Source organism: Salvelinus alpinus, chromosome 16, assembly GCF_045679555.1.
Source record: "Salvelinus alpinus chromosome 16, SLU_Salpinus.1, whole genome shotgun sequence".
NCBI lineage: Eukaryota > Metazoa > Chordata > Actinopteri > Salmoniformes > Salmonidae > Salvelinus > Salvelinus alpinus.
Window position 1 is genome coordinate 8,696,223 of NC_092101.1, and position 15,087 is coordinate 8,711,309.

General features: G+C 40.3%; 1 protein-coding gene across 1 annotated transcript in view; it reads left to right on the forward strand.

Annotated features, from left to right (window-relative positions):
- Positions 1 to 15,087, forward strand: part of obscna (obscurin, cytoskeletal calmodulin and titin-interacting RhoGEF a) — an 80,486-nt gene that overhangs the window by 26,814 nt on the left and 38,585 nt on the right. The window contains exons 32-38 of the mRNA XM_071346710.1: positions 947 to 1,213; positions 1,378 to 1,641; positions 3,384 to 3,650; positions 4,503 to 4,766; positions 5,978 to 6,244; positions 7,094 to 7,357; positions 14,808 to 15,074. Of these exons, the coding sequence (XP_071202811.1) occupies positions 947 to 1,213; positions 1,378 to 1,641; positions 3,384 to 3,650; positions 4,503 to 4,766; positions 5,978 to 6,244; positions 7,094 to 7,357; positions 14,808 to 15,074 (1,860 nt within the window). The remainder of the gene's footprint in view (positions 1 to 946; positions 1,214 to 1,377; positions 1,642 to 3,383; positions 3,651 to 4,502; positions 4,767 to 5,977; positions 6,245 to 7,093; positions 7,358 to 14,807; positions 15,075 to 15,087) is intronic.

The following is a 15,087-nucleotide window of genomic DNA, read 5'->3' on the forward strand; positions in this document are numbered from 1 at the left end:
ATTAGACAGGACCCAAATGTAACAGGTATCAGAATTAATAAACATGAATTGCATGTGATCTCCTGATATACCTGACCAATATTGAAAACTCAATACCCCCTTTGCAAATAATTTTTTCTGAATACACTAAAATCTCAGGATATAAATTATCGTGGAATGGAACAAAATAATGGAAAAATAATAATACCTCATGATGCACAGCAGTCCTTTAAGTGGATAACAAAACATATTAAATACTTAGGATGCTTAACAAGTGACAGCAAACAACAAATATATGAAGATAACTTTATTCCATTACTCAACAATATGAAATCTGATCTAATTAAATGGAATAATCTTCCCATTAACCTTCCAGGTAGATTTCATTTCTTTAGAATGGCATGACTCCCAAAGTTTTTGCATTTATGTTCGGTAATACCAATTACCCCGCCAAAGACGTGCTTTAAAAAAGTATACTTGTCAGAAAAACCATAGAATTAAAAGGAAAGTATTACATCTTCCTAAGTCTGAGGCTGGTTTAAATCTTCCAGACTTGGAATTGTATCAACTCACTACCCAAGACTTTTATTGCTACATACTGTATAGTTAAATGCTCTAAAGAGGAACAATGGGCACATATTGAAGATGTGCATGCTCATCCCCAGAATCTTTTCACGTGTCTATTTTCAAAGGATAAAGCTAAGAACATAAATCACTTTATATTTAATAACACTATAAAAATATTGAAGAAAATGTGATGTATTTTGCAAGAACCAATATCACTCCCTATAAACACAACCTTATGGAACAATCCTTTGGATAGCTTTTCAGAATTCACTGATAAATTGATCCACATCTTACAATATTACAGTACAATATTCTGAATTATCTCTTTCTATTACTCACCCTAACATTGGTCAAATGGAACATAGATTTGGAATTCCCTTATTGTCTTCCAACTGCCCAGAGCTGCCTCCATGCTTTGAAGAAGAGCTGCAGGCTGTGGAGGCTGAGGAAGGAGGCACAGCCTTCCTGTCCTGTGAGCTGTCTAAGCCTGGAGTCCCAGTCCAGTGGAGGAAGGGCCGGCTGCCTCTCAGGCCCAACAGGAAGTACCAGATGAAGCAGGACGGCTGTGTGTTTCAGCTACACATCCTGGAGCTGAAGCCCGATGACAGTGGCAGCTACACGTGCCAGGCAGGGTGTGTGGAGACCACCGCCTCTGTGTCTGTGAAAGGTATGTGTGTGATTGGTTGTGTAATAGCACACACCTGCTGCATGTAGAGGAATCACACCTCATCACAGTCATGTTCAGTGCATCAAAACTCCAAGAAGTATACAGTATAAAGACTAATATATATGTACTGTATACATTTTGAGAGTTGACTTTCCTCTGTCCAGTTAAAGTACTCATTGAGAAGAATCCCTGGGACACCGTTATCATGGAAGGGGAGACGGCCACCTTATCCTGTATGACCTCTGACCTCACTACCCCTGTCACATGGAGACGCAACAACATGCCCCTACTGAACGGAGACAAGTATGAGAACCGTAAGGAGGGCAAGCTCAACCTGCTTCTCATCCACAATGTGGACCCAGATGACTCTGGGATATACTCCTGTGACACCGGAGATATGCAGAGCAGTGCCAATCTGACTGTCACAGGTAAGGATTCCCCATCATCTACAGAGAAGCAACATAACCAGGATCTTATGTTTATCTCAGGGGGTCACAATATTCAGAATTCTTTCTGTGTATTACTCATCCTAACACTGGTCAAATGGAACATAGATTTGTAAGAGAGGGCATCAATGGGAGGGTGGAACAGGCTTGGCTTGGGTGGAGTAAATGGGGGAGAACTGGGAGGGGGTTGTGGATAGGGATGTATTTGGTTTGGGAGTGTCACGTTCCTGACCTGTTTTATGTTATTTTTGTATGTGTTTAGTTGGTCAGGGCGTGAGTTGGGGTGGGCATTCTATGTTTTGTGTTTCTATGTTTAGGTCACTTGTAATTAGCCTTATATGGTTCTCAATCAGAGACAGGTGTTTGACGTTTTCCTCTGATTGAGAACCATATATAGGTTGGCTGTTCACACTGTTTGTTTGTGGGTGATTGTCTTCCGTGTCTGTGTCTATGCACCACACGGGACTGTTTCGGTTTGTTCGTTTGTTCGTTCGTTTGTTGTAGTCTGTACCTGTTCGTGCGTTCTTCGTGTTTCATGTAAGTTCTCAGATTTCAGGTCTGTCTACGTTTTCGTTTTGTTATTTTGTAATAATTTCAAGTGTTCTTCGTGTTTCGTCTTCGTCTGTAAATAAATCATTATGTATTCACAACCCGCTGCATTTTGGTCCTCCGATCCTTCTCTCCTCTCCTCGTCCGAGGAGGAGGAAGATCTAGACACCCGTTACAGGGAGACAGAGAAGGAAGAACTTGGTAATACTAAGAATTAGACAGGACCCAAATGTAACAGGTATTGGAATTAATAAACATGAATATAAATAAACATATTTGCATGTGATCTCCTGATATACCTGACCAATATTGAAAGCTCAATGCCCCCTTTGCTAAAAATATTTTCTGAATACACTAAAATCTCAGGATATAAAATTATCTTGGAAAGGAACAAAATAATGGAAAAATAATAATACCTCATGATGCACAGCAGTCCTTTAAGTGGATAACAAAACATATTAAATACTTAGGATGCTTAACTAGTGACAGCAAACAACAAATATATGAAGATAACTTTATTCCATTACTCAACAATATGAAATCTGATCTAATTAAATGGAATAATCTTCCCATTAACCTTCCAGGTAGATTTCATTTCTTTAGAATGGCATGACTCCCAAAGTTTTTGCATTTATGTTCGGTAATACCAATTACCCCGCCGAAGACGTTCTTTAAAAAAGTATACTAGTCATAAAATCCATAGAATAAAAAGGAAAGTATTACATCTTCCTAAGTCTGAGGCTGGTTTTAATCTTCCAGACTTGGAATTGTATCAACTCACCACCCAATACTTTTATTGCTACATACTGTATAGTTAAATGCTCTAAAGAGGAACAATGGGCACATATTGAAGATGTGCATGCTCATCCCTAGAATATTTTCACGTGTCTATTTTCAAAGGATAAAGCTAAGAACATAAATCACTTTATATTTAATAACACTATAAAAATATTGAAGAAAATGTGATGTATTTTGCAAGAACCAATATAACTCCCTATAAACACAACCTTATGGAACAATCCTTTGGATAGCTTTTCAGAATTCACTGATAAATTGATCTACATCTTACAATATTACAATACAATATTCTGGATGATCTCTTTCTATTAGTCACCCTAACATTGGTCAAATGGAACATAGATTTGGAATTCCCTTATTGTCTTCCATCTACCCAGAGCTGCCTCCATGCTTTGAAGAAGAGCTGCAGGCTGTGGAGGCTGAGGAAGGAGGCACGGCCTTCCTGTCCTGTGAGCTGTCTAAGCCTGGAGTCCCAGTCCAGTGGAGGAAGGGCCGGCTGCCTCTCAGGCCCAACAGGAAGTACCAGATGAAGCAGGACGGCTGTGTGTTTCAGCTACACATCTTGGAGCTGAAGCCCGAGGACAGTGGCAGCTACTCGTGCCAGGCAGGTTGTGTGGAGACCACCGCCTCTGTGTCTGTAAAAGGTATGTGTGTGATTGGTTGTGTAATAGCACACGCCTGCTGCATGTAGAGGACTCACCCCCCATCAAATCAAATCAAATTGTATTAGTCACATGCGCCGAATACAACAAGTGTAAACCTTACAGTGACATGCTCACTTACGAGCCCCTAACCAACAATGCAGTTTAAAAGACATACAGATAGGAATAAGAGATAAAAGTAACAAGTAATTAAAGAGCAGCAGTGAAATTACAATAGCGAGACTATATACAAGGGGGGTACCGATACAGAGTCAATGTGCGGGGGCACTGGTTAGTTGAGGTAGTATGTCCATGTAGGTAGAGTTATTAAAGTGACTATGCATAGATGACAACAGAGAGTAGCAGTGGTGTAAAGAGGGGGTGGTGGGGCACTGTAAATTTGCCTGGGTAGCCATTTGACTAGATGTTCAGGAGTCTTATGGCTTGGGGGTAGAAAATGTTTAGAAGCCTCTTGGACCTAGACTTGGCGCTCCGGTACCGCTTGCTGTGCGGCAGCAGAGAGAACAGTCTATGAGTAGGGTGGCTGGAGTCTTTGACAATTTTTAGGGCCTTCTTCTGACACCGCCTGGTATAGAGGTCCTGGATGGCAGGAAGCTTGGACCCAGTGACGTACTGGGCCGTTCGCACTACCCTCTGTATTGCCTTGCGGTCAGAGGCCGCGCCGTTGCCATACCAGGCAGTGATGCAACCAGTCAGGATGCTCTCGATGGTGCAGCTGTAGAACAGCTCATCACAGTCATGATCAGTGCAACAAAACTCCAAGAAGTATAAACTATAAACACAAATATATATGCACTGTACACATTTTGAGAGTTGACTTTCCTCTTTGTCCAGTTAAAGTACTCATTGAGAAGAAGCCCCGGGACACTGTCATCATGGAAGGGGAGACGGCGACCTTATCCTGTACAACCTCTGACCTCACTACCCCTGTCACATGGAGACGCAACAATATGCCCCTACTGAACGGAGACAAGTATGAGAACCGTAAGGAGGGCAAGCTCAACCTGCTTCTCATCCACAATGTGGACCCAGATGACTCTGGGATATACTCCTGTGACACCGGAGACATGCAGAGCAGCGCCAATCTGACTGTCACAGGTAAGAATTTCCTACAGAGAAGTAACATAACCAGGATCTTATGTTTATCTCAGAGGGTCACAATATTCAGAATTCTTTCTGTGTATTACTCATCCTAACATTGGTCAAATGGAACATAGATTTGTAAGAGAGGGCATCAATGGGAGGGTGGGACAAGCTTGGCTTGGGTGGAGTAAATAGGGGAGAACTGGGAGGGGGTGGTGGAGAGGGATGTATTTGGTTTGGGAGACAGAAGGAAGGACTTAATAACAATACAATGTAATTGTATTTCTTTTTTTGTGACTTGTAAAATGAATAAGAGTTCTGAACAGATTAGGAATGTATGTCGAATCATTATTATTATTTCTGGTTTAATAAATTGTGACAATAAAATAATTTTAAAAAACTTTATAAGCAATAGAATGGCAAAGGTCTTACCAGACTTGATACATATCAATCAAACAGGGTTAATTATCAATCAAACAGGGTTTATTATCAATCAAACAGGGTTAATTATCAATCAAACAGGGTTTATTATCAATCAAACAGGGTTTATTATCAATCAAACAGGGTTTATTATCAATCAAACAGGGTTTATTATCAATCAAACAGGGTTTATTATCAATCAAACAGGGTTTATTATCAATCAAACAGGGTTTATTATCAATCAAACAGGGTTTATTATCAATCAAACAGGGTTTATTATCAATCAAACAGGGTTTATAAAAAATACACATTTACCAACAAATACAAGAACTTGTTTCATTTTAATACCACGCTCAAAACAACCTGGATATAGATTTATCAATAACGGCTGTTGATGCCAAAAAGGCTTTCGACCAGCTTGAATGGCCTTTAACTTTATTCCATTACTCAACAACATGAAATCTGATCTAATTAAATGGAAAAATCTTCCCATAAACCTTACAGGTAGATATCATTTCTTTAGAATGGCATGACTCCCAAAGGTTTTGCATTTATTTTCGGTAATACCAATTACCCTGCCGAAGACGTGCTTTAAAAAAGTATTAGAAATACAAATAATAGAACGAAAGAACATAGAATACCCACAATAAATCACACCCTGACCAAACCAAATAGAGACATAAAAAGGATCTCTAAGGTCAGGGTGTAATTCAGAATATTGTTGTTATCTCTTTCTATTACTCACCCTAACATTGGTCAAATGGAACATAGATTTGGAATTCCCTTATTGTCTTCCATCTACCCAGAGCTGCCTCCATGCTTTGAAGAAGAGCTGCAGGCTGTGGAGGCTGAGGAAGGAGGCACGGCCTTCCTGTCCTGTGAGTTGTCTAAGCCTGGAGTCCCAGTCCAGTGGAGTAAGGGCCGGCTGCCTCTCAGGCCCAACAGGAAGTACCAGATGAAGCAGGACGGCTGTGTGTTTCAGCTACACATCCTGGAGCTGAAGTCCGAGGACAGTGGCAGCTACACGTGCCAGGCAGGTTGTGTGGAGACCACCGCCTCTGTGTCTGTGAAAGGTATGTGTGTGATTGGTTGTGTAATAACACACGCCTGCTGCATGTAGAGGACTCACACCCCATCAAATCAAATCAAATTGTATTAGTCACATGCACCGAATACAACAAGTGTAAACCTTACAGTGAAATGCTCACTTACGAGCCCCTAACCAACAATGCAGTTTAAAAGACATACAGATAGGAACAAGAGATAAAAGTAACAAGTAATTAAAGAGCAGCAGTGAAATGACAATAGCGAGACTATATACAGGGGGGTACCGATACAGAGTCAATGTGCGGGGGCACCGGTTATTTAATGTAGTATGTACATGTAGGTAGAGTTATTAAAGTGACAATGCATAGATGTTACAGAGAGTAGCAGTGGTGTAAAGAGGGGGTGGGGTGGGGGGGGCACTGCAAATAGTCTGGGTAGCCATTTGACTAGATGTTTAGGAGTCTTATGGCTTGGGGGTAGAAGCTGTTTAGAAGCCTCTTGGACCTAGCGCTCCGGTACCGCTTGCTGTGCAGTAGCATAGAGAACAGTCTGTGAGTAGGGTGGCTGGAGTCTTTGACAATTTTTAGGGCCTTCTTCTGACACCGCCTGGTATAGAGGTCCTGGATGGCAGGAAGCTTGGACCCAGTTATGTACTGGGCCGTTCACACTACCCTCTGTATTGCCTTGCGGTCATAGGCCGCGCAGTTGCCATACCAGGCAGTGATGCAACCAGTCAGGATGCTCTCGATGGTGCAGCTGTAGAACAGTTCATCACGGCCATATTCAGTGCAACAAAACTCCAAGAAGTATAAAGTATAAACACAATTATATGTGTACTGTACACATTTTGAGAGTTGACTTTCCTCTGTGTCCAGTTAAAGTACTCATTGAGAAGAAGCCCCGGGACACTGTCATCATGGAAGGGGAGACGGCGACCTTATCCTGTACAACCTCTGACCTCACTACCCCTGTCACATGGAGACGCAACAACATGCCCCTACTGAACGGAGACAAGTATGAGAACCGTAAGGAGGGCAAGCTCAACCTGCTTCTCATCCACAATGTGGACCCAGATGACTCTGGGATATACTCCTGTGATACTGGAGACATGCAGAGCAGCGCCCATCTGTCTGTCACAGGTAAGAATTTCCCATCAGAGAAGTAACATAACCAGGGACTTATTTCAGGGTTTTACAATATTCAGAATTCTTTCTGTGTGTTACTCACCCTAACATTGGTCAAGTGGAACATAGATTTGTAAGAGAGGTGTCGTGGTGAATTCCTTTATTATCAAATGAGGAGATACAAACATATCACACAAGTCAGAGTTATACTTAAACGAAATACTTTTTTCACTTATTAATAAGGAACACATGTCACACGACACCCACACAAGTGAATGATGTGAGTGCTCTTCAATTACTATGGCTGGTCAACAAACCACCCTTAGATGAGTCTACGAGAGCCCCGAGACCAAGTATACAAAGGTATTTTATAGCAAAGATACACCCCCTTAGTCTACATGACAAACAGCAAATGTGTGGAATGGGTCACAAGGTTGGGATCCGTATGAAAGAAATTAATAATTCACAGCAGATGGTTTCTGCTGTAAAGACTGTTCTCATTGTGTGGAAACCAGGGTCTGGCCCCCAAAACAAGCTTCCCCTCATCATTATCCATAGCCGAGCCATCTTCACCCTGGTAACTCCCGGCACACAAACATCAACTCATGCTATGAAATGCGGTCTTTAGGCCTCGATCACCAAAGGCGTCGTAAATCCACTGTCGGCATTAAAGCTCCAGAGGCCCGCTCAGTTCACACAGACACAATATACTTCTAAGAACCCACTATTCTGTTGCATAAACCAACCGTTTGATGCAATAACAGTATTGTAACATAATATTGTAATTTCGCTCCCCCATTTTGAGAATTCTATCGACTTAAAAGAAAATGACAAGATCTTTTTCAAATTACTTCACATGTAGAACAAAAAATAAGGCATCAAACAACTTTTGACTCAAACATACAGGAAGAAAGCGTCCTTGCAATAGTACACTACCATTGTAAATGACCATACGTCGGTTCATTGAGCCTTTAACCTTAACATAAAATGATCCTTAATTTGGGAATGATGTCAACATGAAAATATCGTTAACAAATGATCTGCAGTTTAAAATACATTTTTCATCAGTACGAAACAAATCATCGTGTTGATACTAAGCCTACTCCCCTAGGTCAGCATCCCAGAAACTAAAATGAGCATATCTGGTTGGACAAATCAAAGTAGTGAATCCCGGTTTATTGCGTTGGTGCGTAATGAACGTAACCCAGGACAAGCATCACGATTCCACTATTTAGAAGGCTACTCCTATAGATCAAATAGATTAGGATCATTTTCACTCTCAGGATCAGAGTTCACCCTCTCCATTCACCAGGGCGTGCTGAGAATAGTGTCAACATCTTTAGTACACAACAACAATCAAAACCATCAATCCGTAATACATGAATTGCTTCACTCATATGGTTAGTAACATACTAAACTCAAATCAATCAGTCAGTTTTTAAAAATCATTCAGTTTCCAAATCGTAATCAAAACCCAATTAATTATCCAACCCAAATTTAGAATGACAATGCTCAGGGATTCATATTGGTCCTAACACTCAACGTTAAAACCCTCAATATAACACACAACAACATTGGCAGAATGTCCATGTATATTAACATACAGTATAATTATCCTATAATTCTAGTATTACGTTTATTATCACGATTATAATTACAGATCATCATCTTAATGCATTCTTAATCTAAATTACTGTACATTTTGCTGTGTGTAGATGACCCAAAATATATATATTTTTAGACAAGCCTAAATCAATTATGGGCACAGGTGACCAACCCCCCCCCCCCCCCTTCAGGCACTGATTCTTCTGGCGTCTTTTCATTGGTTCTTCTTCAGATAGCTTCATGGTTCAAAGTTGAAGGCCCATGATAATGTCCCAATTTCAATGTCTCACCTGAGCTGCCACCACCTTTACCACCCATTATATCTTGACCATTTGCCAACGATACCAGCAGAATGAGAGAAGTTTGGAACAGATCTCTCTCCATGCTCACTCCATGTGGACTCCTGTCACACGACTGAGAGAAAAGGTATGAGAGAAAAAACAGTTGATAGCTTCGATTGGATGCTGTACACCGGTTGCAGGCTCGGACTCAGGTCTCTCGGTAGAAATGGTGCGGACAGGGCCGTGTTGAACGCCTTTCTCGGTCTTCTTCAGCCGGTTAGAGGGAGTTTTGAGGTTCACACTGTTCTCGGCTGAATTATCCCTGCCATGCATCAAGACACCATCCGGCGTCACCTTTCATGATAACCTCGAGAGAAGACAGATCAGAACAACAGCTTAGTTCAGTTAATTTCTGATTCAGGAAATCCAGACAAATTATGACTTTTACCAATTATTCTTCATATAAATCTCTAAACACATGTCAAAGAGAATAACAACACATTCTGTTGAACTATTTTTTTCAAATTGGCTTACACTCCCCATCACATTGTCAACTTCATCGCAGAGCCACAGGATCAGGAGGTTAGACCCCTGACCCATCGGGAGAAATCCCAACAATCCAGGAGACCCAATCTGGTGAGATTTGTATCGAAACAAAACAGAACAAGCAACACAACAATACACTCCTTCATATCACTCGATACACTTCTACATATCACTCAATACACTCCTACATATCACTTGAGCTGTGTAAATTTCAATACAAAACCTCAGAGGACTGATAATTACCCCATTTTGACACATGACTCACAATGTGGTCCTAAAACAAAACACTCACATAAAGTAACCCAGGGCATACCTGGCTAGCACATTTAAAATAATTGGATTTCACCACTTCTGAGGGTCACTTAGACACTTTTCAGAACAAGGTCCTTCTTTCAATAGGGCTTCACCAGGTACTGTGCTTCACTAAGAACCCACAGTCACCCTGGCCCCTCGCCCCTACAGACCACACCAATCTCCACTGTGATCAATTCAGTGTCAAGACGGCTCTAAGTTGTCCGCATACGACCAATGATAGGTGTCTTTGAGTCTACTAACTATCCGATCCTCCTCCACTGACTCGGCCCTGTTTACGTCTCTACGGTGTCCCCACATACAGGACCACACTACGTAACAGAGGCTTTTCTTAAAAATGTGACTTTGTGTGGTTTGCTCCTCTCTTTAAAAAAGAACTATGTTCGGGATGTGGTATCCACTCGGCTCACTTCCTCTCGGATCTTAGGTGGGTCCATCTGCTCCGTTCCCGAAGTGTGGTCTCCCTGAGATTGCAAGTTTGAGGGTTCCCTTGTGCACGATTTACCCAGGTCGTCAGGAGCGGTCACCAAGTGAAGATTCGCATCCCCGTCGCCAAATGTCGTGGTTAATTCCTTTATTATCAAATGAGAAGAGACAAACAAATCACACAAGTCAGAGTTATACTGGGTCTTCCTTTCCTGTGGCAGTCCTCATGAGAGCCAGTTTCATCATTGCACTTGATGGTTTTTGCGACTGCACTTGAAGTAACTTTCAAAGTAATTTACATTTTCCGGATTGACTGACCTTCATGTCTTAAAATAATGATGGATGGTCATTTCTCTTTTCTTATTTGAGCTGCTCTTGTTATAATATAGACTTGGTCTTTTACCAAATAGGGCTGTATTCTGCATACCTCCCTACCTTGTCACAACACAACTGATTGGCTCAAACGCATTAAGATGGAAAGAAATTCCACAAATTAACTTTTAAGAAGGCACACCTGTTAATTGAAATGCATTCCAGGTGACTACCTCATGAAGCTGGTTGAGAGAATGCTAAGAGTGTGCAAAGCTGTCATCAAGGCAAAGGGTGGCTACTTTGAAGAATCTAAAATATACGCAACCGTTCAAAAATTTGGGGTCACTTAGAAATGTCCTTGTTATTGAAAGAAAAGCAAACATTTTTGTCCATTAAAATAACATAAAATTTATCAGAAATACAGTGCAGACATTGTTAATGTTGTAAATGACTATTGTAGCTGGAAACGGCAGATTGTTTATGGAACATCTACATAGGCGTAGAGGCCCATTTATCAGCAACCATCACTCCTGTGTTCCAATGGCACGTTGTGTTAGCTAATCCAAGTTTATCACTTTAAAAGGCAAATTGATCATTTGAAAAACATTTTGGAATTATGTTAGCACAGCTGAAAACGGTTGTGCTGATTAAAGAAGCAATGACACTGGCCTTCTTTAGACTAGTTGAGTATCTGGAGCATCAGCATTTGTGGGTTCCATTACAGGCTCAAAATGGCCAGAAACAAAGACCTTTCTTCTGAAACTCATCAGTCTATTCTTGTTCTGAGAAATGAAGGCTATTCCATGTGAGAAATTGCCAAGAAACGGAAGATCTCGTACAACGCTGTGCACTACTCCCTTCACAGAACAGCGCAAACTGGCTTCAACCTGAATAGAAAGAGGAGTGGGAGGCCCCGGTGCACAACTGAGCAAGAGGACAAGTACATTAGAGTGTCTAGTTTGAGAAACAGACGCCTCACAAGTCCTCAACTGGCAGCTTCATTACATAGTACCCACAAAACATCACTCTCAACGTCAACAGTGAAGAGGCGACTCTGGGATGCTGGCCTTCTAGGCAGAGTTCCCCTGTCCAGTGTCTGTGTTATTTTGCCCATATTAATCTTTTATTTTTGTTGGCCAGTCTGAGATATGGCTTTTTTTTTGGAACTCTGCCTAGAAGGCCAGCATCCTGGAGTCCCATCTTCACTGTTGACGTTGAGACTGGTGTTTTGCAGGTAATGAAGCTGCCAGTTGAGGACTTGTGAGGTGTCTGTTTCTCAAACTAGACACTCTAATTGCAAAAGGGTTTTCTAATGATCAATTAGCCTTTTAAAATGATAAACTTGGACTAGCTAACACAACATGCCATTGGAACACAGGAGTGATGGTTGCTGATAATGGGCCTCTGTATGCCTATGTAGTTATTCCATAAAAACATTCTGCTGTTTCCAGCTACAATAGTCATTTACAACATTAACAATGTCTACACTGTATTTCTGATCAATTTGATGTTATTTTAATGGATTAAAAAGGTGTTTTTCTTTCAAAACAAGGACACTTCTAAGTGACCCCAAACTTTTGAACGGTAGTGTATTTGTATTTGTTTAACACTTTTTTGGTTACTACATAATTCCATATGTGTTATTTCATAGTTTTGATGTCTTCACTATTATTCTACAATGTAGAAAATAGTAAAAAATAAAGAAAAACTCTTGAATGAGTAGGTGTGTCCAAACTTTTGACTGGTACGTAATGTATGTATGTAACGTATAAAATAACTATGTATTTATACTATGATCCTCCCCTTCTGTGGAATGCCCGCTGCCTTCATATGTCATTTCTGCTAAAATGTGTTATTTGGTTCTTCAATGATAACCTTATCTGTTCTGGCTAACTTTGATTCTATACAAGTAAAGACCAACAATATCGAATTTATCACATGGAATATGCACAGGGAAAAAAGCATCTGGTTCGCAACCACTTAAAGAGATTTTCAGCAGATATGGTTTTCTTGCAAGAGTTACATTTTTTTTTTTAAAGGATAAATTGATCTAAAGAGGAGCTGGGTTGGAGAGGCCTATGCTGCCACCTACTGTAGTAACAGCAGAGGTGTAGGCATCCTGGTAAATAAGAATATACCATTTCCCCTTATATCCCAGCACATGGACCAGAAAAGCAGTTTTCTAATATTGAATTAATTGTACTTTACATGGTAAAAATACACATTGATTTCATAGTATATCCCACCAGTGGCAAATCTGGTGTTTTTAGATGTAATTCATACTATATTAGATCAAATCCAGACAGGAACTATTATTATAGCATGTGACCTAAATCATACATTCGATAAGATTGACTGACGTAGTAATAAAAAAGAGAGCCTCCAAAGAGGCTGAAAAATGTTATCTCTACAAATAATTTACAGGACACCTGCAGATGACTATTCCCACCTACAAAAGACAATTCCTTTTTTTCTCAAGTAAGAAAAGCTATTCAAGAATTGGCTACATTTTTTTCTCTAAAAATGCACTCAGCAATTTACTGGATAAAGAAAAATCATGATGTAGTGATATTTGATCATTCTCCGGTATCATGCTTAATTACACCAATAGAAAATGCACTTAGCGACAGAATTGGAGAATGAACAGCGCACATCTTATAGACCCGAAATGTGTTAAATACGTAAACGAAAGACTAAAACCTTTACCATTACAAATGTAGACAGAGAGGACAGGGAAAAGCCGACCCCCGATACAATTTGCGATTCCTTTAAGGCGTCCATTAGGACAGGGTTTCCCAAACTCGGTCCTGGTGCCCCTCCTGGGTGCATGTTTAGATTTTTTGCCCTAGCACTATTCAAATAACCATCAAGCTTAGATTATTTGAATCAGCTGTGTTTTGAATGACCTTTTCTATTAAAAACTTTGAAAGCTTTCAGCATTCCAGCTGAAATAATACATTTAATGAAAATATTGTATAAATGTTCAAAAGTAAGGGGCACAAGACAGGGATGTCCCCTCTCCCCCTTCCTGTTTGTACGGGCAATTGAACCGCTTGCAGAAATAATTAGACAAGACCCAAATGTAACATTGGTAAACATTAATATAAACTAAACTTATTTGCAGATGATCTCCTGATATACCTGACCAATATTGAAAACTTAATGGCCCCTTTGCCAAAATTATTTTCAGAATACTTCAAATTCTAAGGATATAAAACTAACGTGGAAGAAATGAAATAATGGTGATAAGAAAAAGAATAACTCACAATCTACAGCAATCCTTTAGGTGGACCACAAAAAAATATTAAATACTTAGGATGCTTAATAAGTCACAACAAACAACAAATATAGATAATTTTATTCCATTAGTCAATAATATGAAAGTAGATCTAATTAAATGGAATAATCTTCCCATAAATCTTACAGGTAGAATAACCCTCTTTAGAATGGCATTGCTTCCAAAGTTTTTGTATCTATTTTCAGTAATACCAATTACCCCACAGAAGACATTCATAGAATAAAAAGGAACGTTTTACATCTACTGTACATAAGTATGAGGGTGGTTTAACCTTTCAGACTTGGAATTGTATCAACTCGCTACCCAATACTTTTACTTGCTACATATAGTTAAATCCACTAAAGAGGAAGAATGGGTACATATTGAAGATGCCTATGCTTATCCCCAGAATTGTTTTAAGTGTCTAATTTCAAAGGTTAGCGAAGAACATTAAACAACGTAATTGTTAAGAATACTATAATAGGGAATAAAATGAAAGGTATTCTACAAGAACCAATACCACTCCCTAAAAACACAACATTATGGAACCATCCTTGAAAAGATTTTCAGAATTCACTGACAAATTTATCCACATAATTACAACATTACAATAAAATATTCTGAATTGTATTACTGTCTTTCTATTACTCACCCTAACATTGGTCAAATGGAAATGGAACATTGGAATTCCGTATTATCTCTCCAGAGCTGCCTCCATGCTTTGAGGAGGAGCTGCATACTGTGGAGGCTGAGGAAGGAGGCACAGCCTTCCTGTCCTGTGAGCTGTCTAAGCCTGGAGTCCCAGTCCAGTGGAGGAAGGGCCGGCTGCCTCTCAGGCCCAACAGGAAGTACCAGATGAAGCAGGACGGCTGTGTGTTTCAGCTACACATCCTGGAGCTGAAGCCCGATGACAGTGGCAGCTACACGTGCCAGGCAGGGTGTGTGGAGACCACCGCCTCTGTGTCTGTGAAAGGTATGTGTGTGAT